General features: G+C 39.7%; 1 protein-coding gene across 1 annotated transcript; it reads left to right on the forward strand.

Annotated features, from left to right (window-relative positions):
* Positions 1-1,410: 1,410 nt before the first annotated feature.
* On the forward strand, positions 1,411-27,055 carry psmc6 (proteasome 26S subunit, ATPase 6). The gene is made up of 14 exons (XM_028605105.1): positions 1,411-1,495; positions 2,026-2,105; positions 4,163-4,202; positions 5,838-5,890; positions 7,795-7,862; positions 9,176-9,290; positions 10,410-10,497; positions 11,479-11,540; positions 11,616-11,739; positions 17,549-17,610; positions 21,295-21,415; positions 21,500-21,580; positions 26,378-26,449; positions 26,537-27,055. Exons 1-14 carry the CDS (start codon positions 1,411-1,413, stop codon positions 26,653-26,655), a joined length of 1,170 nt encoding a protein of 389 aa, XP_028460906.1. The 3' UTR covers positions 26,656-27,055.

The following is a 27,055-nucleotide window of genomic DNA, read 5'->3' on the forward strand; positions in this document are numbered from 1 at the left end:
TGTCACCTGTCAGATGTGTTTACAGCAGTGTATTCTAATCACTTTACAGATGTATGACTTGGACGGAAATAAAACACCTCCATTCTAGCCTCTGTAACTCTGTGTCAGTAAGGCCTAGAATCGCCCTGACACTTGTAACAAAAACTTGAGAATGTTTCCTTTCCAATGATATCAGGCACACCCCTGAGTGTCAAAGTATATGGGAGCTGTACCGCTTTTAATTTGAGTATGACGTTTAGACCAAAAAAACATGGATTTCAAGCATTTCTTCAGCCACTTCTTTCTACAACAGTTGAGAAGCCTTTAGCAATTATGTAAGCACATAATGTAATCTGAAAACTGCTGTTCTGATTAAAAAAACAATGCAACTGATCTCAGCTGGTATTCTGTCTGGAATGGAGTGGAACGGAAATTTCTAAGTGACCCCAAACTTTTGACCGGTAGTATATATATATATATATATATATATATATATATATATATATATATATATATATATATATACGGTGCATGTTAAGTGGATAAACTGTCCTTGACAGGTACCCCAAATGCAATGTTGATGGGCAATCAGGTTGATGGCCAAAAGCAAAATTACAAATAACATTATAGATAGATAGATAGATAGATAGATAGATAGATAGATAGATAGATAGATAGATAGATGATAGATAAGCAAAGGGTCTTTAGACTCTAGGGCTAAGTGGATTGGAGAGGGGGAACGAAACAGCATGTCTAACAAGGTTGGTTTAAACCCTACTGGGTTTCATCTAGGATGGCATGGGCTTGTCACTCATTTAGGGATACTGGCTAAAGCACAGACCTCCCTCAAAACATTTATCAGAACATTAGTGAAATGAGAAGGCATCTTTACAATATACAAAGACAAGTTGGTGATAGGAGGAAGGTGGCTTTTAAACGTAGGGAATAAAATGCCATTACTCGTCTCAGAATTGGTCATACAGGTCTTTATTATTCATTACAGAAAATAAGCAACCATCCGATTGAAAAATGCACATACTGTAACCAGCCAGAAACTGTTGAACACATACTAATACATTGTAAGGAATACAATACCCAGAGAGAGCACTTTTTTCAGACACTAATTAAGGCAAACCACCACAACTTTTCACTGTCAGGGCTTTTGGGAAAACAGCAGGCAAAACATATCACAATATTATTTTATACGTTTCTAAGAGTTTCTTTCTTTCTTATTTATTTTTTCATTTTATTATTTATTTTGTTTCTGCATTTCTTGTTCACACTCCAGTCTAGTCAATAGTGTATGGCTGCAGCCTGGAGACCTCCCGTCTCATGCCGCCCGGTGGCGGTAATGCACCTATAAGTTGGTTTGCCAACAGCCAATGAACCAAAAAGAAAAAGGAGAAGAAGAATAAATAGAAGTGGGGTATCATGGCGGACACCAGGGAGAAAGCGCTGCAAGACTACAGGAAAAAATTACTCGAACACAAAGAAATTGACGGGCGGTTAAAAGAATGTAAGATATAATTTAATTTAGCCGTTTGTGTGTGGCATGAATACATCTTGTTTGTTTTGATAAAATAAATATTATAGCGTAGCCAGCATCAGTTAGCTGGCCAGCTAGCTAGCTAGTGCTTTGTCATGCAGTTAGCATTCTCATAGAAATGAATGGACATAAAGCTAACGTTAAACCAGTTAACACTAGCAGTGCTATCTTAGCAGAGGAGTAACTTAAATTAGTAGATGGAAAAAGTCCTAAAATTCACTTAACGTTAGTCTGTGGGGTGTTACCCATCACATAGATAACGTTATAACGTTACAGATACAGAATGTTTGTCGTATATGTTAAGTTTTACTTTAACGTTATCGTTAAGCTAACTTTAAGCAGTTGGCTAACGTTAACTTACATATCAATCATGTTTGTTTGGCAGTGTGAGCTTTCATCTTTAGCTGTAACAAACAATGTCATTCTTGGCTGTGTCTTTGATAACGAAAAGTAGAATCAATAACATTACATTCTGGGTATCCTTATTGTTTGTTTTCCAGTAAGAGAACAGCTGAGAGAACAAACTAAACAGTACGAGAAATCAGAAAATGACCTAAAGGCCCTGCAAAGTGTTGGCCAGGTAAGAATATTCTGATGGATGCCAAGATTGAGACACATACACTGGCGCGCAAACCGGAACGGCAGCCACTTCTGTTTACTGATAGACAGTGTTTACCTCTGGGTAGCTAGTTTATGGCGATATTTGGCAGCAAGCCTTCCAAAAGAAAGTACAATGATGAATTTAGCGACAAGCATCACCCATCTGGGAGGCTTTGACACACTTTCTGCACTCTGTGTCCGCGGACAGCTGTAGGCTTGTACCGGTCTTAAAGTTCTGTGCATTGTCATGGACGCACGCAGCAACTTTCCTGAAAGTGTGTGTGTGATGCTCTATGTGTAGGATGGCCGACTTAACGTTATAGTGACATGTGTCACATAGCTCTCCACAAGCAGAAAAAAAGAGAAGCTTAAAACGCAACTTTCTGGTGCAAAGGACTAGCAAGTTAATTAGCAGTTAAGAAATAGATTGTCTGGCCTATTTAAATTTTTATCATGCAAAAGATGTTTTTTATAAAACTTATTTTTTTTAAATGTATTGGTTTAACTGATAACCTATTGTCAGTCAAACGGTTACCAGCAGGGCTTGCAACCCCATTCATAAAGTTTTGTCATGTAGGCCTAAGTTACAAAAAACTTCAATTTTTAATATTTTGCCCTGCTTGGCCAGTGGATTTTTTTCATCTGCCCTCCAACTTGGCCGGTGAGTCAAAGAGTTAATTTTGGACACTGGGTGCACATCTTAAATTGACCTGCAATGTTCACATTTCCCCTAGTTTTCTAATAATGTTCTTTACTACATTTAACAATTATTTATTAAACATTACATATTAAATCAATAATAAATAAATCTATGAAATTATCAGATAAATTAACAGCTTTTGAATTAAGTTTCTACTGGATGATACCTGCCAGGTCATATGGTGAAAATATATTACAAATTTACTTTACTTGGGCAAAAGAGTAAAGGTAATCCAGCTCACTGTCTGAAGTTAAACAGACAACTTGTCATGAAATATATTATTTTCTGACTCTCCCTACCTCCCTTTTGACAAACTTTGCAACCTGATTTTCGATGTTAATGTTTCTGGGCTTTGAGATGAACAGCTCTAATGCCCTCTGGGCTCGACCCCAGTGATGGAGACCCTGCAGCCTGTTAAGGTGCATTTGGAGCACACTGTCAGTACACATGTTTTAAGAAGATCAACGTTATGTAGTTCGTCGTGTAAGTTAGTTAACGTTCATGGCAATGACTGGGGAAGCCAAACACCGTTCATCACACGCTGCAAAGACACCAGTGGAAAATCGGCATAGCTTCCCTTTAACGTCAGCTAACGTAAATTAACTATATATAACATTACAAATGTTATACATCGTTTGTCATGACAAGCTGGAGAGGAGACTGTCAGCTAACGTTGTTAACTAACACGTAAATTACGTTAACATAAGTAAATTATCACATTGATTATCAAGGAGTACTTTTTCAGTAACGCTATCTGTTAGCTGTTGTACATTGATAATGATAGTGTGTCTTGACTGGTGGATAACTGCAGCGGATACTGTGTTGTTAGTTTTAACGTTACTTTTCAGAAACAATGTCGGTGAGTCTCGGGACATGGATGTACAATAAAGTCTAGGTCTCGGATCGAGCCGTGACCTTTACAGTGCATGTCTCCTAGCACGTCTGTGTGGGAGCGTGCACGTGTACTGCGGTGTTGAGGTTTCTTCATTAGTTTTTATTCAGGGTGGCGTAGGAAGCATTAGCACAGAACACAGAGATGTAAACATAGTTTTGGTTCATTTAAAACGGGCCGGACCCTCGTAGTTAAGGTAGCAGGCGTGTGTTGCTTAGGTGGCCGTTTTTAGCTGCGAAGTGCTATGGGAAACCCTGCTAATGTAGAGTTTTGGGTCTATAAAATCTACACGAATTGTGTTTGAGTGTCTGTTTGTCAAGAGACAGGATAGGGTTCATTGGGTGAAGACAGTGGAAGGGACCTAATTAGACAAACGGGAGGGAGAGGATCAGAGGTTGAGTTTATCCTGTCTTTACTAACCATATCTGTGCCTCCTTCCTTGCAGATTGTTGGAGAAGTGCTCAAACAGCTGACTGAGGAGAAATGTAAGTTCATTGGCAGACATCTCAGACATTGGGGATGTGATGAACAGTGGCAATAATATTCACATTAATAGTGGAACAGTGACTTCAAATGGTAGTCGTAGTAGTTCATGTCATATCAGTGCGCTGCAGGGCGTTACAGGATGTAGCGTGGCCCAGCAGAGCATGAATGGACGTAGCAGGAAGCAGCAGGGTTCAGCAAGACGCAAAATGACATTGCAGGGCACCGCAGTGCTTAGCAGGGAGTGCAGCAGGACCACGGCGACAGCTGCAACCAAGATCTTGGTGCCAACGTTCTCCAAGGAAATACACTGGGTGAAAAAACATAAGTACTCCGGGGAGTAAACTTCCCAGAAGCTAGGATTAGTAAAAAGCATTTCTGGGACGGGATGCACACAAATGGTAATAGAAAGGGAGAGGAGAGAGCAGCTCAGTGTGTCAAAGGAAGGAAGTCCCCCGGCAGTCTAGAACTATAACAGCGTAACTAAGAGAGACAGCTCAAAAGGAGAGGTTGCCTGTTCGGGCTTGGAACTCTCCCTTGCCGGATCGGGCTGTGCTGGCCTGCCTCCCTCAACTTTTGTTATATTATTAATCTAACAACTATGAAGAGAAGCATGTGGGCCTAGTTAGGCGGACGTTGCAACTCCTCTCTCCCTAATTATAAGCTTTATCAAATAGGAGAGTTTAGCTGTCAGCATTTTAACCATTCTGTGTTTAAGCCAGTTACTAGCTAACGGTAGGCTAAAGTTAACTGTTGCCTCTAACGTCTGTTTCGGAGCATCAGAGAGCAGAGCAGGCATTAAAGTGTCACCGAAATGAGGCACCGAAATCTGCGTTACTATTCTGTCCGGTAGATACAGATCGTATGCGCCGTTCACATGAAGAGAAAATTGCGATGCCTGTATCTTTTCACGGCAAACCTACATTGAGATTTATCAGACTACTTTTAACAGCCACAGTGAAAATGTATTTCAAACAAAAATAATTTATATAAAAAAAGAGAACATGACAAAAACAAATGAATTATGTACACCTTTCACTTATAGACATATCTCTATGATAATTTCACTTGCACAGGATATCTATATCTGTATCTGTCTCTATATGTGTTTATGATTAAATTGTGCTCACAATTGTTTACAAAAGCATAACCTTCATAGATTTTCATTTTCATAGACATCATTTTGCTCTTAAAGTTTGCCTCACCAGATTAATGCATTTAACTTTAAATCCTACAACATTTTGTTGTGGGTGAGCATGTCACTGGACCCCTCGAAAGGGTAAAAATTCCTATTGGCTGTTTTTTAATCTCGCTATATAGGTATATTGTAGGAAAATACATATTGCAATGTCAGTTTTTTTTCCCCCCAATATTGTGTATCCCTAGTCTCAACAAAACATTGCTTGGTGCATTCATCTGCATCGTGCCACTTTCACGTTTCCATATCTTTACTGTCCTCTTTTTCTCCTCTCTCGCAACTGCTCTGTGACAGGCTCGCTTACGCAAGATCCGCACTATTGAAGATTGGCACTGATAAAAATGACTGACAAACTGTGACACACTGTGATTAGCTCAGACATGTGACGCTAATGTGTGTGTGTGTTTTTTTTTTTATTTTATTTTTTTATTCATTCCAGTCATTGTCAAGGCCACCAACGGACCCAGATATGTGGTTGGATGCCGCAGACAGGTAGGTGCTGAACACCAATGTGTCAAGCAGGGCTTGACATTAACTTTTTGAGGCACTTGTCCGGGTAAAGATTTATCATTTTATAAAAAGAATTATGTTTTGCTAATGCAGAATTTGAACAAACCGTTGAAAGCAACGTCATTGCGTTATAATCGATTATGGTGGGCCACTGCATTGATGCAGCATTGTCCATGTCCGCATCCCGATGCATCGAATATTTGATAATTTCAACAACTCTATAAATTAATCTACCTTCCTTTCTACTTACAATTAAAATCTAATATGGATGTATAGGTTGCCATGCGTATCTGGATGATAGCCTTAAAACTAGGAAATGAGAGGGGAATGGTATCAGGCATTTACAAACTCCTCAAATTGCAAATTTACTAAAACACAGGAAAGATGGGAACAGGACTTGGGTAGATCACTCACCCCACTTGAGTGGGACAGAATTTGGAAGCACTCTGCAGCGATGTCCAAATGTGTAAGACAGAATAATACAACTGAAAATACTGCATAGAGCATACATCACCCCCTCAAGACAAAAAAAAAAAAACGTATTCAGTTTTAACCGAATTATGCTGGCATTGTTGCGGGGTGGTCGGTACCCTTGTGCATTCTTTATGGTCTTATCCAGCTGTTACTGCCCTTTGGGTTGGAGTTAGTGACACACTTTCCAAAGTTTCTTTAGATCCAGCCACATGTTTGTTGGGTATTGAGCTCCAAGGCATTAATTGTATATTAGCGCAACAAATTATCACACTAGCATGCCTTGCAACTAAACACTTAATCCTTATGAACTGGAAAGTCAGGAAGGCTGAGTGTTTTGACATGTATAATTGGCTTGAGGAATTCCTGAACCTTATATAAGTATGGAAAAAGCAGCGTCCTTATTGGTATATCCGGATGGGAATGGATTATGGGCCGCAATAAGGTTGACTCACAACCCACCTTCTCCCTTCTTAGGTTCCATCATATCTCTTTCCGCTTAAAGTGCTCATATTATCGTCATTTTCAAGTTCATAATTGTATTAAGAGGTTGTACCAGAATAGGTTTACATGGTTTAATTTTCAAAAAACACCATGTTTTTGTTGTACTGCACATTGCTGCATCTCTGTTTTAGCTACCGAGTGAGGCATCTCACTTCTGTCCAATCTTTGTTGGGAGTCGCACATGCGCAGTACCTAGGTAAGGACAACTAGCCATTAAGTAGAGCAGAGTATGAGTGCGTGCCACGCTAGCAGCCCACCAACTGCCTTTTGAGTTAACGGTCGCAGTGCTGCCTGGAAGGAGACGTTGGGGGGCTTTAAACACCATCGAGCTAGGCGAGCATTAAAACGTGTGTTACAAAGTGACCCACGTTTGTCATGGATGAGCACTTTAAGAATATTCTAAACACTGTAATTCCTAGGGATGCACCGATCCGACTTTTTCAGTCCTGATTCCGATACGTTGTTTATATATAATACACTGTATACCTTACCTTACACTATGTGGCACCAGACTTTCCTAACTAAACATTACTTTCCTAACTAAGACAAAATAACATAGATGTAATGTATTGAATTCTTATTTACTTGTACACTCCACTCTTCCAGCATGCGACAGAGGGAGTTTTTTTGTTAATTTTTCCGATTCCCCGATCCAGCTATTTTGTCGATATCGGATCAGTGCACCCCTAGTAATTCCCCACCCTTGTATTTCATAGGTTTGTCCTGTCACTAATTGGTAGTTATGTTATTTCTTTGTACTGTTTCCTTTTTTTTTTTAATTTGTTTGTCATGGAAAATGTTCAGTAGGATAGGATAAAAAGTTAAAAATTTGCCAACACAATACAGTTTCACAAATCTTTGATCTCAGTGTTTAGTATGTGACCACTAATCTATGATATGTTTCATCCCAGTTGGACAAGTCACAGCTGAAGCCAGGCACCAGAGTGGCTTTGGACATGACTACACTCACTATAATGAGGTAGGCTGGATATAATCATCACTTACAATTGGTAAAGGCCAACTGTACACTTGTTTTTGTTGAACACTGAACTGGATTATACTGGAAAACTAGCTTGGCATATGTCCCTTTTTTATATATGGCTTTCAAGCCTAAATTCAGATTTTTCATAGCACATGTGACACCGTTATTGTTTGTAGTAAATATGGGGTTCAATCAGCTGCTCAGACTGCTGCTCTCATAATTATTCTTCATGCACATCTGTTTTCCTCCAAGAAATTTAGTTGATGTGCTAAGCCATTTGGATCCAGTGACGTATTTGTAATCAATTTAATTAGACGATGATGACACAGATTAAATCTATGGCATTTTCTGTGTGTAATAGTGAAGAAAAATGTTTTAAACAGGGTATTTTATGATGTTAGCAATAGTGAGGTGGCTCACCTTACTCACTACGGAAAAGTTAATGTATATAACATACCTGCAAACTAGTCGCTTTTCGCCGAAAATCACCGTTTTTGAATGGGGAAAATGTCATCCACGTGAATCGTGTAGATCCTAAGAGTTTTTATTTATTCGGGGGGGTCCGAGACCCGGTGCTGATACGGCCCCGTTGCCTTAACGACCGTTATCTACTGGACCGAATTGCAACGCAGATTTCGGTGCCTTATTTAGGTGCCACTGAAATGCCTGCGCTTCTCTCTGATGCTCTGAAACTGATGTTAGAGGCAACATAAACATCGCCGCATGTCGCGCTAGTTAACACTACACTTGGCAGCAGGTAACGTTAGCCTACCGTTAGCAAGCAGCTGGAGTAAACCAATGCGTTTAAAATGCTGACAGCTAAACGGTGTAAAAGTTTCTGTATTTCCCTGTAGAGGAATGTATGAAAGTGTGCAATGTTGAAAAACAACACCGATGATGCATTCACTTGAAACTCTCCTCGCCAGCCTCGTGCTGCTTCAAAGTTGTTGTAAAATACCCTTTTCCCATCCTGTGGTTGTTTTTGTCTTAACAGGAATTTACTGGTGAAATAAGTTAAATCTTTCAGTTCAGGCATCGTTTTTAAAAGTATTGTTTTAGCACCGGGTGGAATGGGGTGTATAAAATGTGTCACCTTTTTCAGCCCTTCTGAGTTTGCAAGTATGATATAAAGTAATACCGCTTATCTTTGTGTAGGTTACTTATTGAAAATGTACAAATGAGTGTGTGCCTTTTGAAGCTCAATTCAATCTATAAATGCCACAAACCAAGTGCATAGTGGTTTGAGAGCAAACCATCTATACAGCTGGTGATGGGTGTGTGCTCAGCCTTTGTTTCCTGTTCTTTCAAAGGTACCTGCCCAGAGAGGTGGACCCTCTAGTGTACAACATGTCCCACGAGGACCCTGGCAGCGTCTCCTACTCTGAAATTGGAGGCTTGTCTGAACAGATTCGTGAGCTGAGAGAGGTACAACAAAGCAGCAACAATTATTCATCAGGATAGACTTCTTGAGTTTTGGCTGTTTTTTTTATTTTCTTCTATTATCTTACTCACATTTTGATATATATGTGGTTGTATGGTGGCTTTGATTGGAAGGATTCTTAAAGCGATGGTTCGGAGTAATTTCACCCATGGGTCCTTTGCACCATGACCTTGAGCCAAACACCCCCAGAAGCTTTTTTCACTTGGGTCGAACATTGGGAGAGTTAGCGTAGAGTAGCGTTATCAGCTGAATAGCTTAGTGCGGGGGCTAATGGATCCAGTGATGTATCTCGTAAATGACCCCACTAATAATGCCCAAAATGATACCAAACTTCTACACTAGAACAAATCGGTTATGCACTCATAAAACGATGGATTGGAAAGTTTGTAAGTTTGTAACTCTGGCCTGCTCTCTGCTGTTGTTGTTGTTGCTGCTGCTGCCGGCAGTTAGACGAGTGCTTAGGGCCGTCTACAAATTACAACACCGAAAAGAGATGCAACAAAAATATTTATTAATTTAATGATTGAATAAGGTAATGTCTCCAAACTTGCCTCAATTATAACTTGTCTCCTGCTAGTTATACTACAGCACTTGCTTTAAAAAAAAAAAAGTTAAATTAATAAATATTTTTGTTGCATCTCTTTTCGGTATTGTAATTTGTAGACGGCCCAAAGCACTCTTACTGCCCGTTAGGTGGCGGCAGCAGCAGAGACGAGAAGCCAACAGGCAAGTGTTATTTACATAGACTTCTGGTGTACTTACAAACTTTCCAATCAATCGTTTTTATGAGTAAATAAACTATTTGTACTAGTGTAGAAGTTCAGTATCATTTCGGGCATTATTAGTGGGGTCATTTACGAGATACATCACTGGATCCATTAGCCCCTGCGCTAAGCTATTCAGCTGATAACGCTACTCTACGCTAACTCTCCGAATGTTCAACCCAGGTGAAAAAAACTTCTGGGGGGGTGTTTGGCTCGAGGTCATGGTGCAAAGGACCCTAGGGTGAAATTACTCCAAACCATCACTTCAAGACCAGATGCATTTTGATTTTATTATCTATTCATTGAGTCCAAAATAATGCTGCTGTTATTTTGTGGCAGGTAATTGAGCTGCCTCTGACTAACCCTGAGCTCTTCCAGAGAGTGGGGATCATCCCCCCTAAAGGCTGCTTGCTCTATGGGCCTCCAGGTCAGTAGTTAAAGGAAAACACACCTGCCTTTTTAAGGCCATGCACGCACATCACATTTGAGTAATTTTTTTTTTTTTTTTTTTTTTTTTTACCTGTGTCTGGTATAGGGCTGAAACAATTCCTTGAGTAACTCGAATGATTTGATTAATACAAACCCTTGAAGCTTCTTTTTAACAATGTAACTAACATTGTATACCGCAGAGAGTGAAAATAGTGAGGGGCTAAGAGAAGAGACAGAAAATGGTTAGGTATCATTTTAAGCTGCAAAGAAAACAACTATGGACAGTGTGTCACAGAGCGGACAAGTTACACAAGGTAACGTTAACGTCTGTATGCAGTGTCTCCGGTGTTTAACACAACAGCATGCTACTCTGCAAATGGCATTTTTTTTAGAAAGCTGTCGGTAAATTTAGCTGCTGGCGGAGACAAACCAGCCCCCTCTTAACCAGCGCCTCCTACACATGGCTACTTAATATGCACGTAAATTATATTATCGGACCATGCAAATGATGTCTGCATTCTTCAATCTTTCTAAACTTCACTCAGATCAGCCTTCTGAAAATGTGTCCCCCAGAGCAGTATACAGTAGTTGAATAGCCCTGCTGTAAGCTTTGTACAGTCCCATGTATCTGGGCTTAGTGAACAGCTTTTTATTTTTTTTTTGTATATGCAGTGTAAAATGCCAGAGGCATGACGGGGAAGGGGCGCGAAAAAGATTTGCATGCCCCCAGTGTTTAAAAATATTAGCATCTATTCCTGTTATAAGCAATAAAATGGTTTCTTTTTCTAAAAATGAAACCTTTCTATTATATATTTACTATAAAGCAAAAAACATTTCTTATCCGATTATTCAATTAATCAATGGAATAATTGGTTGAATACTCTATTAATAAAATAATCGATAGCTGCAGCCCTAGTCTAGTATTGATGAGTGATTTTTTTATTTTTATTATTTTTTTTTTATTTTTATTATTTAACAGGCACTGGGAAGACTCTTCTTGCCAGAGCAGTGGCCAGTCAGCTGGACTGTAACTTCCTCAAGGTGAGTGTCTGTACCAATTTCAGGGTGTACTGCTACACTGCAGCCGTTCAGCTGATGTTTGTGTGTGTACCGCAGGTGGTATCCAGCTCTATCGTGGACAAGTACATTGGTGAGAGCGCCAGGCTGATCAGAGAGATGTTCAATTATGCCAGGGACCACCAGCCTTGCATCATCTTTATGGATGAGATTGATGCCATCGGTAAGTTTCACTGGGGAACTGGTATGGTTTCTGACTTTCCTAGGACTTTAGCATTTTAGTTTACGTTTTATGTTTTTCAAAGGGTATATCAAAGATCAAAAAGCGAGTTCATTAGTTTTCAGTGGAGGTTGGAGTTGACCCCTCTGAAAAAGGATTACTTTTTCTACCCCATTAGGTTTACTCTATATTTAGAATATTTTCCCCGCTTTACCTTGCTGTCAGACAGCCCTTTCTAACGGGGAACTGAAACGGTTATATCGCTCTCTTCAAATTCACCAGACTCCATTGACAAAAACAGTAATTTCACCTCACTGAACACATTTTCTGCGCGTGAAGATGACAACTAACATTTAGCGATTTCTGACTAATCGTTTTCGGCTATGTCCTTGTGCTAAACGTGTACCGGTAGCCTATACAACAGAGCCGCTTCAATACACTTGTTAGATAATGTTTCATTACAGAGTTCTCTGTTTATTTGTGTTTGTCGCTGTGTACTAGTGGTGTAAAATGAATGTAAACAAAGTTGCGTGCAAGAAATGCAATGCGCCACGACAAAGGTCCCCTTCAAGGCCAGGCCAATGTTGGAAGTTCCTCTAGTGGACCAAACGTGCGTGCCATTGACAATACGTATGCCTGAGTAGTGTAGTACATAGCAATAACAGGCTGCATTTTTAGCATTAAATATTTGAATATTTTTTGAATATTTAAAAAAATAACATGAAATTCAAATGGTTTTAAAGAGGAAGATTGACAGCTCGAGTGTGGACTAGCCAGACCTTCTTCTAAAGCGCTGTGGAGATTGGTCTGGCAATGCGAGACTAAGTCTGACCTTATTTAATGTGTTTATAAATGAAGTTGCTGTTAAGTTGGATCAATGTGCTGCCCCTGGCATCTCCTTCCTACATAGAGAGGTGAAGTCTGTTTTATGCTGATGACCTTGTTCTACTATCTCCTAGTAGAAAGGTACAGTCAGAACTTGGCCCTTACAGTAAATGTGAAGAAAACTAATGTCATGATCTTTCAAAAACGTTCCAGATGTCAAGAAAACAAACACTAATTTGCCATAAATAATATTTGATAGTGTCATCTGCCATTGCCCCTGTCAAGTGAGGTTCCACTCAGAGGTAAACCCGTTGGGACAAACATCCAGCAGAATTTGTACATAAAGAATTCTGCAGATACATTTTACATGTACACAGAAACACACCAACATGTGTGTAGAGCAGAATTAGGAGATACCCACTGATAATTAACATTCAAAAAAAGAACACTAAAGGTTTTTAAAGACCTGAAACCCAGAGACACCCTCCACTTCAAAGCCCTCCCAACTCAAGAGCTGAGCCCAGAAAATAGTCCCCTATGTCAGTTGGTTCTGAGGCTAACTGCCCCCTCTCAGACACACTCTGACCAGTCTCACAACAACACTGCTCTCCAAACACCATTTGGAATAAAGTAAATTATAACACAATGTAAAGCAACGTATCTGGAACTTTGGAAGGAAGAAACTAATGGCCAAAGTAGAATATTATCCAGCCCTAAAACAAGATTAATTAGCAGAATATCTTTCTAGTGTCAGATTAAAAGCAGAGACAGATCCTAACCAACTACATGCTCAGTAGGGTTGGGTACCGAACTCTGTATTTTTTTTTTTGGGTACCGACCAAATTATTTTTTTCACATTAAATCATTTATTTTTAGTTTTGTGTCTTTTTGTTTTGAGTGTAAAATGTTCTAAATAAATAACAATGTTCTAACTAAATAGGATAAATAGGGTACCGTTGGGTTCAGATCCAAATTTCAGGTACCCAACTACAAAATGGCAGTTGAAACAGGAAGACACAAAAAAATCTTGACAACCAAACAAAAACGTGGACACTGTTCAACTGGTAAGGTTGAGACATAAATGCACTTTCTCCTATGTAAAACATTCAATCAAATGGGGAAGACTTAATTTGACATCAACTCTAATCTCAGATTTCAAAGACTTAAATGACCATTCAAAATTAAAAACACTACTGAGAGAAGGAGACAGGCATAACATTTTCCATTACGAGACGGACTGTCTGTTTTTGTTAAGGCCTGTGTGTTGTCAACTGCCCATTGGGCCAGACATGGAACGCAAACACGCAAAAACAGGCTGCAGCCATGGTAGAAGTAGAGTAGTGTATATAGTAGGGATTTCAACATTCATGTGCTCTCATTAAATGATATGAAGTACAAAAAAAGGGACACAGACGGTGAAGTGATCCCTACTGGTGTTAATGGCGCCATGCTAACGTTACCGGGGGACCAGGCACGCGGGACATAACCACTGTAACGGACATATGACAGAAGCTGCAAGGTTGACTGCCTCATAATGGAAACATGCAGTTTAACTTTGGCAAAACAACTGTGTAGCCTGAATTGTTGTATTGGGACACAGCTTATGTTCTCTGCAGGTTGCTCTACAATGTATGTAACGTTATGTTATGGAATATTCTTGTGGCAAATGTTCCCATCGCCAGCTTCAAGGTTGTGATAAGATTATTCCAGCTTTGTTACAAACTGGCAAGCAACCATAATGTGTAATAATGTACAGTGTATAGAAAAGCTGTATAACAGGGTCTGGAAAGTAGTAGTACCAAAAGTCTCCCCCCTGCCAAAATTCTTCCCCCATCTTTTAAGTGTCATATCAGGGTGTCTGCGGGGTTTTAAAAAGTATTAAAAGGTAGTAAATCAAATTAGTAAAAATTAAGGCCATTAAAAGGTATTAATCGCCATTTTACGAGGTATTAATTTTTTGAATGATTTTTATTTTTTTACAAACTATGAGTTGTCCATTTGTTTTATGTCTATTTAAGTTTATCTTGTAAAGTTTGTGTGATATTATATCCTATTCTGCATTGGGTGATAGCCTATTTTAGCCTGACAAGCCAGACCCACATCAAGATGTTGGGTCTGGAAACTCACCATTGGCAGGGCTCAATCCGAGGGGCGGGATAAACGGTTGTCTTTCAAATTCCCTCTGCACGCTACAACCAAGCAGAGTAACGAAAAAGGTAGCGGAGCTAGTTAATAGATTAAACTTTTGCGTATCGGGTCGGCAAAACTCCGAACACATCTTCCTTTTTTAAGAATACCTTCAGTGCTTTTCTTTTTACAAAGAAAAGCTTAACTCAAAGTCTTCCAGAGTCGTGGCCAAAGCCGATTCCAAAGACCGCTGTTAGCCACCAGAAGCAGCTCTTCTTTGTTTTCAAGTTGTTTGTATCCCACAAAGATGAACAGAGATCCTGAGTGGTGCATCACACAGATGAAGAGTATAGTGCAAACATTCCTCCAGGGCAGGCAGTTGGCAGGTGGCATCTCAGCTGGTAAGAAAATATTGTATAGGGACAGTAGAAGGTGGATAGGTTATTCAGATTGATTAATGACATGTTAATGGTCTCAGTGTGCAAGGTGGTTTTGTGCATTCTCTTAACAGTGTGGAAGTGTTATTGCTTTTACGTAAATAATTTATTTGAACAAGTTCTGAAAAAATATACTATGTAGTCCTAGCTCTCGATGTAGATGCTGTGATGGTTGACAGTGTTTCCTCTAGAATTGTTTTCAGCAGCGGGGGTGGGGTGGTTGAATGTCAAAAAGTAACGTTACCTGAAAACAGCGTGTAGATTCTTTTTAGCATCTCACATCACACTTTCAGTCAGAAACATTGATTGTGCCAAAATACTAACAATAAGAGGGTGTTGTTTTTTTATAAATCTCAAACTCTGTTTAATGGTAAGAAAACGTGTTGCCGTATAAACCTGGACTTTAATGCCGTGTTGGTTTAAAAAATATTGAGAAGTTATTAAAAATGGTATTAAAAGGTATTGAATTTATCTCCAGGATTTCTGTGTATATACCCTGTATATGCACTGAATATACAATTTTTAGGGTTTGGTACTTTTTAAGGTACTGACCAGATTAGAGTGACAATTAGCATTTAATTCAATCTGTTCCAAATCTCGGTACCTTGCAAAGTATGTAAGCACAAGCTTCTGTCATCTCCGCATGTTGACAGAGGGGCTCAGCTACGACACGTGCACCAAGCTGTGGTGCAGATGGAGCAAGACTTCCTCAAAGATGGTGTTCTCTATGCCCTTGTGAGAGTCTAACTGGCTGGAGGTTGTAAGCAAGTCAACTTTATTTCTATAGCATATTTCAGATACAAGGCAATTCAAAATGCTTTAAATTAAACCTTCTAGAGCATTTAAAGACAGTAATGAAACAAAATAAACAGGCTAGAATAGAATAAGATACAAATACAAGAATAAAAGTTGCAATGCATTGTAATTGCTAGTAAATGAGCCATTTTTTTTTATTTAATTTAATAGGGAGCTAGGGTTTTTTTTATTTTGTGTGGTGTATAAAAAGTTAATAACAGGGTTTTTACGTGGTATGGAAAACCTGGAAAAGTGTGGAATTTGATTTTAGTAATTTCCCAGTCTGGATAGAAAAAAGAAACAAGGGTATAGAGAAATATTTGTTTCTCCAGACTTTCTACCATACACTGTTCTCTAAAATATGAAGTTCAGCCAAAATGCTTAGACCAGGGATATTTGCATTTTCAGCGAGGCAAAAGACGTACCACGCGATTTGGGGAAGCCTATGCTGTTTTAGCAAAGGGTGTTTTTTGCGTAGCTCTTCAATTCACTACCAAGGTCATAGCAGGTTCCGTAGAGTAAACTGTAACTGTGTGTGTTGTGCCTCATGTATTTAAGTGATAGGATATGCTTATGGCAAAAGGAGAGAAAAAGAGACACTGAATGTTTGTGATTAAATACTTTACATGTTAAGTTCTGTATTAAGTTTAAAGGTCCCATGACGTGGTGCTCTTTGGATGCTTTTATATAGACCTTAGTGGTCCCCTAATACTGTATCTGAAGTCTCTTTCCTGAAATTCAGCCTTGGTGCAGAATTACAACCACTAGAGCCAGTCCCACAATGAGCTTTCCTTAGTATGTGCCATTTCTGTGTCTGTAGCTATTGAGGAGGAGAGAGGGGGTGGCAAGGTGGAGGGTGGGGGTGTGGCCTTGACCAACTGCCACTTGGCTCGTTTGAAAGCCATGATCTCTCTCATTGGTGGGCTAAATTCTCTGGACGGGCAAAGCAGAGAAAGGCGAGGTAACCTTGCTCCTTATTCATAATGAACAGTTTTGTTTGTCATGTTTGACTAATTTCAACCACTAATGGTAACCGTTAAATTGCACAGTTCATTGCTGTTTGAATAAAATTATGTGCATTGAACACGTCTGGGTTTGGTTTAAATTGATTTGTATGAGCTATAGTAGTCTACCTACTCACAGGGGTGCTGCAGAAATTTTGGGCTGTACTTAATACTATGATATGCCATGTGTTAACAGTTGGATTTTCAAATATTTTCTTTAAATAATGAAGTTATTATTTGCGCGGTGACATCCACATAGTCTGGAAATATAAGTATGGAATTTTGAAATAGAGAATGTGTAGGAACCCTGTAATAATAACGCAATGTTTTAAGTAAATAGCATGAATAGGTTTGAAATCGTTTTTACAACTGAAATAATTTTGTTATTACAGAGGGAAAGTACCGAAAAAAGGTACTGTTGGGAACCAAATTTCGGGTATTGATATAACTGTTAAAATGTGAACAGTACCCAACCCTAACTTTTTCATTATTACAAACAAGGGCTTTACATGAATACAGGCGTTCAGATTCCCCTATTGGGGCTTAATTCCTTGAGTTGGGACCTGCCTGGATGTTCTAAATCCTCACTGTAAATTATCTGTCATGTTTGTGTGTTCCCTGTAGGCGGCCGTCGTTTCTCTGAGGGAACTTCTGCTGACAGAGAGATTCAAAGGACTTTGATGGAGGTAACTGAGTTACTAACAGTGTTTCCTTCAGGATTGTTTTTAGCAGTGGGGACAGGTCTGTCCGAACATGCTCCACATGTACAATACTCACGTTTTCCTCACGAACGCACAAACCAGACAGCATGAAGAAAAGGAATAAATAAAAAGCAGTGCTGCTCACTAAACCCGACATCAGACTGCAATATCGCCGTCCACCTGCAGGTGGCATGGACAGGCTTTCCAAAAGGCAGGATAATTTAAAAGGCAACCGCGACTACATTGTGCGTCTGCCCTATTTCGGATACTGTGGCATGCCTTCACTTCCAAATCAACATAGAGAAAACACTGACTAAAGTGTCCCAAACATTGAAATAAAATGCATAGAAAAGACATTCAGCTGTTTGCTGTGGTCATTTGACTAGTACAAAAAAAAACAGTAACCAGTGCTTGAAACCAGCATGAAAGCACAGCGGAGCCAGGGCATTGTTTGGCCTGACGTGAAGATTTTTTACTATTAAATATAAAATGCTAAAGACTAACACAATAACTACCAAACTAATTGATCGAGCCAGCAGTAGACAAGCAACAAACCAATCGAGGCAGCAGAAAACTTCTTTATCACCATCACAAAGGGCTTTGTGACGGCAAGGTAAAAAGCGGATAAAATATTCGAAATATAGCATATACTTAAAGGGATAATTGGGCAATTTTAAACCAGCTTAGTGTCATGGCAGTGTGCATGCAGATGAACGGCTTCCCTCTGCGGCACCAGCTATCGGTTTTAGTCTGTTACCTTGCCTGTCAGTCAACAGGGCATAGAAAACCTGTCTACGTGTCCCAAAGGAAGTGTAACTGCACCATGACCACTTTCAGCTCGCTATTAATAATTATTTTGCAGGAAACTGTCTGCGTGGAGTTTTGAAAAGTGTAACGACACTTGCAACTGCTTAACCGGCACCACGTGACTAGGGATGGCGAAAACTAAAGATTTTCTTGACCGGTCACCGAGCGTCATTAACCGGTTGAAACCGGTTAACCGTTTAGTTTAAAATATGCTACGCTATTTGAAATAACAGCCATTAAGAGCCGCGCCTGCAATTTCTCAACTCTGTCGCATCTCTCTCACACACACACACACACACACAGCCCCGGCTCCGCCCTTCCACTCACGTCACGTTTTTTAAATCCCATACAGCGCGAAACAAGTCCCGCAAATGCGGCGCAAAGGAGCTTGTATGTAATCGGAGGACAAATGGCTCCTTAGTTTCGAAATAGTTTGGGTACAAGCCAGGTGATTGCGTTTAAAATAAAGTCGTTTGTCTAGCGTCAGAAGCGCATTAGAAACATTTCCGCGGCTCATTTGAGAAAATGACAGCTCCAAAGAGACGCCGCTTTAGTTTGAGTGTAGTGCTAACAATAATAAAGAAAGATGATGATGATCATCATCATCACCTTATCTGTTACCACTGAAATGCAGATCTAATGTGTTTCCAAATATAAGCCCATCTTATGCGGAATATTGCCTAATAGACTGCGACAGGATACAACCAATGGATAAAAAAGGCACCTTCAGAATGCTTAAAACAGGCGATTAGGCCTAACAAAATTAATTGTTTGGTTCCGGTTTCCGACCGACCCTGTCAATTAATGTGCGACCCAACTTTATTTTATGAGCTTGGGGAAGAAATTATTCTAATTAAACAAATACACAAATAAAAAGTTTAAGGCGAACTATAATTACATTTTTGTACAGCATTCTTGCAATGCAAGATGCCCGTTTTCCTCCAGCACTGCTGGAAGAGGACCCGATGTCGCTGCTGCGGCACTTAACTTTGCCGTGTCCAGTTTTAGGGCAGCAGCAGCAGCGTGAGGACGGCGCCTTCAACCAGCCCTCACCGGCCACGGCGGCCAGCTACAGCGCTGCTGCGCCGCCGGGGAGCTTCAACACGTTAAACAGGGCAGATGAAACCACTAATGAACTATATGTTGTGTTTAATGTTGTTCAAGAGGATGGCAACGTAGCAAGCAAACCCGATCAAATGAAAGGTAAACCCCCTTTAGAGTGCTCTAACATTACAGCAAGTCCCTGGGGCTCAATGGAGGTGGCTAACAGCAGTGAAGCTAATGACAACTTCACAACACAATTCATTTGGATACAAGCGTTGCATTATGGAAGATAGATGGGATTCTGAACAGCGATACACACACACACACACACACACACACACACACACACAGCAGAAACGATAGCTACAGCTTATACATTATTTGCTTCCGCTGGCGCAGATGAACTAACGGTACACTCGTTAACTGTAAGAAGCCTACAATAAACACTCCATGATTAAAGAGTCAATATTTATCAAAACCCACCTACCTGTTCTACAGGCAAATTTAAACATGTAGAAACCGATATTGGATGTCAGTTTGTAGTCTGTTTCTTAGTTTGCAACGAATCTTGATTTTTGGACAAACTTGTAAACGTAGCTGCTGTCTAAACGAACCATCCTCTCCGCTGGAGCGGTAAACCTGTGGCTGTATTATAAGACCAAAACAAATACACGTGGCTACTTAATATGCAATATACGTGATTTACATGTTTTCAATTTATTAAGCGACAACTGTACATGTAGTAACAGGTAGGCTATGTTATGAAAATATTGAGTATCCATCGCTACTGTAAAGGCAAAAAAGAAATCCTACTTATCCTTTGCTGCCACTGGGATAAAAATAAAAAATAAAATAAATTCCCTATCGACCCATGACCTCAACAGACAAACAAAACCAAACGAATTTTTTTTTATGCCTTATGAAAAATTTTGCGTGAGGGATTATTTCACTTCACAAAACAAAATATTGGAATGAGATGGCTAACTGTAGTAGCGTTTATTCCAATATCTATAATTGCCTAATTTAGAGATCACTTTTTTTTTTTTAACCGACTAACAATAATTTTGACCGGTTAACGTTGAAACGGTCAACCACCGGTCAAACGGTCATTGGTTAACATCCCTACACGTGACTCACTGTGACTTTAACTGCCATGTTATAACTCCGCTATCAACATGAAGAGAGGACAGATAAGCTGGCCCTTACGTGCTCTAAGGTACCGACATTTGGCACCGTTTGATCTAACTTGAATTGGTCCTTGGTAGTCCCTATGTAATTCGGTCGTTTCCCAAAAAAAAGTACAGATTTTGGCACCCGACCCTACCACTCAGTACATACACATTACATTAATGTGTTTATGTTAAAAATGTATATATTTTTTTACTACTAAAGTGTGGTTGACTAGTTCTGCTTAGGCCTTAAACCTGAATGTATTCTGCCCCTTCTGCTATTATGACATGTTCTTTTCATAGTTACTCACTGAATAAAGGTGGTAAAAATGTAAACATCAAATAGAGCAGGTGAACAGGCAACATTACAGGTGTAAAATTTAAAAATCACACATTGACAAACAAAGAGGTAATGCAAGCCCTATAGCACAGTACAGTCTATCTGCAGTGTCACAGCTTTGGTCATTTCAGATGAACGAACATGCAAGAGTGGCATGTTTGACTCATTCACTGAACTCAACTGTATTAGCATTATATTCAAAAGATATTTAACTTTTATTGTCATAAGATGCAACAATTAAAGTCAGCCCATTAATTAATTAAAAGCAGTGATTGATTTAGTTGGTTTATGTGTGGTGTGTTCTGTCAGCTGCTGAACCAGATGGATGGCTTTGACACGCTGCACAGAGTCAAGATGATAATGGCCACCAACAGACCTGACACTCTGGACCCCGCCCTGCTGCGGCCTGGCAGACTGGACCGTAAAATCCGTAAGATCTCTGTTCCTGTTCATTATCTGTGTCAGCTCTCTGTGACCACATGCAGCAAAACTAATGTCCTCTTCTGATCTTCAGACATTGAGCTGCCCAATGAACAGGCTCGTTTGGACATCCTCAAGATCCACTCCAGTCCCATTACCAAGCACGGAGAAATAGGTTAGTGAGCAGAACCGCTACCTTGATGAATTAAGTTCCATAGATTTCATTTGTCCTGATCTTCTCAACACCCTTTTTCTAATCCTAATATGATGCTAAACTAAAGAGTTCCTACGCTGATTATGACATTTCACACAAATGTCTATTAGAATAAAATAATGAGGTGATGACATTTATATTCAGAATGTCCTGCAAAAAATGTTCTCGACAATTTTCAACACCGTAAGTTGTCATTCAAACGGCCTGCATCGACTGCCAGACAGTGCTGCAAAAACGCAGGTCTTTCCATTTATTTTGAATGAGGGTGTGCGTTTAGGCGGTGGCGGGGTTTGCCGCACGGGGGGACACGCACAAAATGCAGGGTCTGTGGCGAAAAGTTGATACAGACTCAACTTTTGGAGAAATGCAACTCCGTCACGCTGCAGTGGCCAATCATGTAACCACCAATCAGACTTGACAGTCGGTTTGAGGCAGTGTGAGAATCCCGTACAGGAAATGGGAAACATCACTGCCTCTATCGCTGCCACAAGAAAGTTTTAAAACACAAAATAAAAGCATTGAACTGCCCAGGGGTTTGTGTAAAAGCTGAATGTTTGCCAAACTTCAAAGCACAGTCAATCTGTCCGCTTGTCAAGTGCGGTTGGAAACGTTGAGATTCAAAACGAGCTGACTGAAAATGGTAGTTGTGAAATATAAAGTCTACTTGTCCTACATTGGGGGGTTAAAGAACACAACGGGACGTCGCACAAATGGGCTGTTTCATTGACACTCCTCCCCGATTGCTGTTTCACGGTCTGAAGCGAGCCTAACAGAAGGGGAAACATTTGGTCAAATACTGAATTGGTGACACTTATCTTGAAACTTTGGTAATTGTAAAGATTTTTTGTGCTAACAGTTTGAAATTGTATCAACGTATTCAGTTACATACCTTTTTTTTTTTTTTTTTTTTTTTTTTTTATTAAATTGCTTCAAAGTCTGGTTGCCAGAGGCAAGAATATAGTTCCTAGTTTGTATACGTTAGAAGATGGCTGTGTCTCATGTGACCTTGTTTATACACGCTGTGACTATACAAATCACAACATGTAAGTAGGAAAATGTTGGTGTTATTTTGTCATTAAGAGCAGTAGGCTAGATGGAGCTGGTTACCTCTAGGATCTGTGCTAAGCGAGACTAGCAGTGGGGCCGTCGGACAGTTACGACGCGCACAGAGATGAGAAGGATTTGTATGGACTTATCTAACTCTGGGGGATATGGTGAATAAGCTAAAGTTCCAGTAAGTCGGCGTGTTCCTATAAACCTTGGCCCTCTGACCCCCCCAAATTACCAGCCTAGCTTATTTTATCCTTTCTTGTAGTACTCTTAACAATGCAATGGGCAAACAGCATCGAGACAGTGAGTGTTATCACCAAAACAAAAAACAGCTGATTTCTAAAGCAAAACACAAATCCTCCTTACAAATAATCACATCATCACACGGGCTGTGTCTGTGCACTTCAGTGAAATATGTTGACAACAGGCAGGGGTGCAAAACGCATGATGGAGACCCCCTCTTACCACACAAAACCAAGTACATGTCATGTGCCTATACATCATGACCGTGCGCACACAGCCAAGTAACCATTAGTGACACACACTTCAGAACTGTGGACAGTAAACAGCGATCATTGTATTTTGAAACCCTCACCACAAATAAGCAATATTTTTTTTAATGAATAATAATATAACATTAGCACAGCTGCCAAGTAAATATGTATGTTATGGTTTGTTTGGCAAAACGGTCATTATGCAGAATTGGAGTAAATGTGCATAATCTAGGTAAATTTTCATTTACAGATTGACGTACATTTTCATGATGAAAGTATTCCCTAATAAACCTTAACATATACAAAACAGTGGTAGTGGCGGCCAGAATAAAATTAGTTTTATATTTTAAATAACTGTAATGATTGCATTACTTGAAAACAAAGTTCATGTGTAACGTTAAATGCTGAAGTCAAATGTCTCAATAGCATTGGTTTCCGGATTTTCAAAAGAAGCTCAGATGTAGGTAAATTATGGAAGACCGGAGCATCGTTAAGCTCCGACGTTATCGGTTTTGCTATAGGTACTGGAGGAAATAAAAAATTAGCCTATTTGTTGCTACATAAAAGCAATAATAATTTCACAACGACTCCAATTTCATTTCTATTTACGACGTTGGTCTACGATACGTTTTTGCTGGTCCCAATCCAAAAGAAAGATCCCTTTCTCTCAGAACCCGTGTGAGAGGGGCAGGGGCAGCTGAGTGCTCACTCACACACGTTGCTGCGCGTGCACACACGAAAACTTGTTTTAGCGATGGCGGAGAGAACTAAACGTTGTCATTGATGCTGACAATTAATCCTTGTTGCCACACATGCAACAAGTATTTTGCATGTAAGGGCGGAAACACGAATAATCTTTCAAAACATTTAAGAAAAGTCCATCATAAACAGATTGAGAAATCTACAGGTTTCGACCATCTAGCTAGTTCGATTGTTGTCCCAGGTATGTTGTCTGGAGCCTGGAGCCCGCACAGGGAGTTAAGTAAATTATACAACAACATGAGTTAATGATTAAAAGTAACTATTAACCAGCTGATTGTTGTGGACACTTTCTTAAATTCAATCTGAAATGGTCAAAGTGTAATTTTTGCAGGGAACACTAAGCCAGCAGAGGTCCTGACTTCTGCCAGAGAAGGCAAACATGTTAATCTTTTCTCCAGAAGAACAGCTAAGAGCTGTTAGGCCTAATTGATATACACAACATATGAGAAAATAAATCCACGTCAATTATGTTCTTTATTCTTTCAAGATTATTTTTTTGTGCATTTTTAGGCCTTTTATTGACAGGACAGCTGAAGAAAATGAAAGGGGAGGGAGTGGGGGAATGACATGCAGGATTGCAGGTCAAACCCGGGCCCGCTGCGTCGAGGAGTAAACCACTATATATGGGCGCCTGCTCTACCAACTGAGCTATCCGGGCGCCCCAATTTGTTTCTTTTTTCCTTTTTAATTCAAAAAAAAAAAAGTACAGATAAGAATTCTGTTAAAGTACCGTATCGATAAGCAGTATCGGTAAGAGTATGATACCCATCCCTATGAACTATAACCATAACTGGCTGGCTAACGTTAGCAAGCCTAGCGTTAGTTTAGCGGTGGTGCTAGCTTGTGTACATATATCTGGCTTTTGCCTCAGTGAGCGTAACTTGTCATAAAGTTAGCGATAACAAAGCCTGCCTATTTAGAGTGAAGTTATGATTGGTCAATTTGACTGTTGTTTGAAATTACTCTCATTGAAAACTATTTAGTTTTAATTGCATGATTTCCCTGAGTAATCACGATTAATTGCATTATTATACGCAAAATCCAATAATGAATTCAAAAGTAGTGTATAGCGCAATTTTATTTTAAATGTTCCGCCATTGAACAAAAGTGCCATAACATTTGTTCTGCAAACACTTAACATCAGCATTTTGTTTATACAGTAGCAGTTAAATAAAATATTTAGTGTAAATCTAAACTAAAAAAATGTAATCAAAGCAAATCAAAAAATTAAACTGACCACAAAATCCTGAGCCACAATCATAACATTAAAACTGTAACTCTGAGGTAATTATGGTTACCCAGGGATATCCAGTAGTCCCCAGTGAGAGCAACAGCCGGTGCACGTTGTAAAGTGCATAACAATTTCATAACAACTCGTGTATTCTTCATGTGATGGTGCATCTTGAGGGAATCTCATACCTGCCGTAATTTGTTGCGATTCTCAGAATGTTTCTCAGACGGACGTCCTCCACAACACTAATCGGCCTGTAGTCCGTAGCTATCCACTTCACTATGGCATTTGTTAGCTTCTTTTGCCTTGTTTATCTATACTTCTCCCACACGCTGCATCTAACGTAGTCTGCTGACGCGCCACTGTTTGTTTCGTTGAATGATTTGCTGGTATCAACTGTGTATTGCTTTTAGGTGATATTTCAGACTGGAAGTACTCCGGTGATAAGAAAATTCAACTTTGCAGTGGTTACAAATAACTTTGGTTCTGTCTACTGCGCCGTCTGGAAGAACTTTAAAATGAAAATGGCCATGTAAAAGTTCCGTGTTTGTTTATCCGCCAATTCTTTCCTTTTCCAGTTCCTGCAAGCATGGCAGCAGTCAGCAACAGACTTTAACAAAACAAAAGCCTGTGAGCAACAGACTTTTACAATAATAAAAGAAATAATAAAAACTGTGCGATAAAATAGTTGCCGTTAATTAACTGAGTTAACGCCATAATAACGCATTAACTTGCCCAACCCTAGATTTTTATTCATTATATAACTTTCAAATTGTAGTGTGGCAAAATGTTAATCCCGCAAGGGGAAATTAATTTTTCTCTGTTACACATATTACACACAGGCCCGAAATACACACACATGCTCAGGACCTATACATGCACAAATGGAGAGATATCAGAGTGCTGCCCATGGAAAGGCTCCCTGAGCAGTTGGGAATTTGGTGCCCTGCTCAAGGGCACCTTTGCAGTGTCCTGGAGGTAAACTGGCACCTCTCCAGCTACCAGTCCACACTCCACACGTACTTGTTCTGTACAGGAACTTTAAATGGCGACCCTCTTGTAGCCAAGTCCCTTCTGACTGAGCTACTGCCACCAGTTACAATACACTTATAAACATTTGGCCAAAAGTGGCTGAGCTTCTCTCATCCACCATTGAAACAAACTTTAATCTCTAGATAATAAACATAAGAATTTCTTGTGATTGCCTCTGGTTGTTTTCAGATTATGAAGCAATTGTGAAGCTGTCGGACGGTTTCAACGGAGCAGATCTGAGAAACGTGTGCACAGAAGCAGGTTGGACATTGTCATTCAATATTGTCATTGGTTTCATTTCCTCAGTTCACGAGATTCACGAACAGCTCTATTCATGTTTGTTTGCAGGTTTGTTTGCCATCCGCTCTGATCGTGAGTATGTCACTCAGGAAGACTTCATGAAAGCTGTGCGGAAAGTGGCTGATTCAAAGAAGCTTGAGTCCAAGCTGGACTACAAGCCTGTATAAACCCTGTATGTGTCATCCTTGTCTGATATTTTTCATTGCATGTTCATGGACTTGCAGTGTTGTTCCATGCTTCAGTGCCAGGAAAAACTGTTTGTGGGAAGCAAAATTAGAAAAAGTGCATGGACACACAGTTGCTAACAAAGTGACTTTCACTAAGTGACCCATTTCCTTTTGCTACTCTGACCTGCCTTCTTTAACACTGGATTAAAAGGCTGATCATTCTGGCATCCCACAAAACAAATAAATCACTTAATGTACTGAAAATGTACTATTCTATCGAAAGTTCTGTGTTTTTCAATTTATAATTCTTTTCTCTCTCCATTATCTTCAAGTGAGCGTGATGGACATTCAGCATCTTAGTCACTGCATTGTCTAAAACTGATTAAAAGTTTGTTCCTAA

The sequence above is a fragment of the Perca flavescens genome, chromosome 18 (genome assembly GCF_004354835.1).
Source record: "Perca flavescens isolate YP-PL-M2 chromosome 18, PFLA_1.0, whole genome shotgun sequence".
Taxonomy (NCBI): domain Eukaryota; kingdom Metazoa; phylum Chordata; class Actinopteri; order Perciformes; family Percidae; genus Perca; species Perca flavescens.

Coding starts and splice junctions, on each gene's coding strand:
- psmc6 (XM_028605105.1), top strand. CDS start 1,411: ATGGCGGACACCAGGGAGAAAGCGCTGCAAGACTACAGGAAAAAATTA. Junction 4,203..5,837: donor ACAGCTGACTGAGGAGAAAT/GTAAGTTCATTG, acceptor TATTCATTCCAG/TCATTGTCAAGGCCACCAAC. Junction 21,416..21,499: donor CAGACTGGACCGTAAAATCC/GTAAGATCTCTG, acceptor TCTGATCTTCAG/ACATTGAGCTGCCCAATGAA.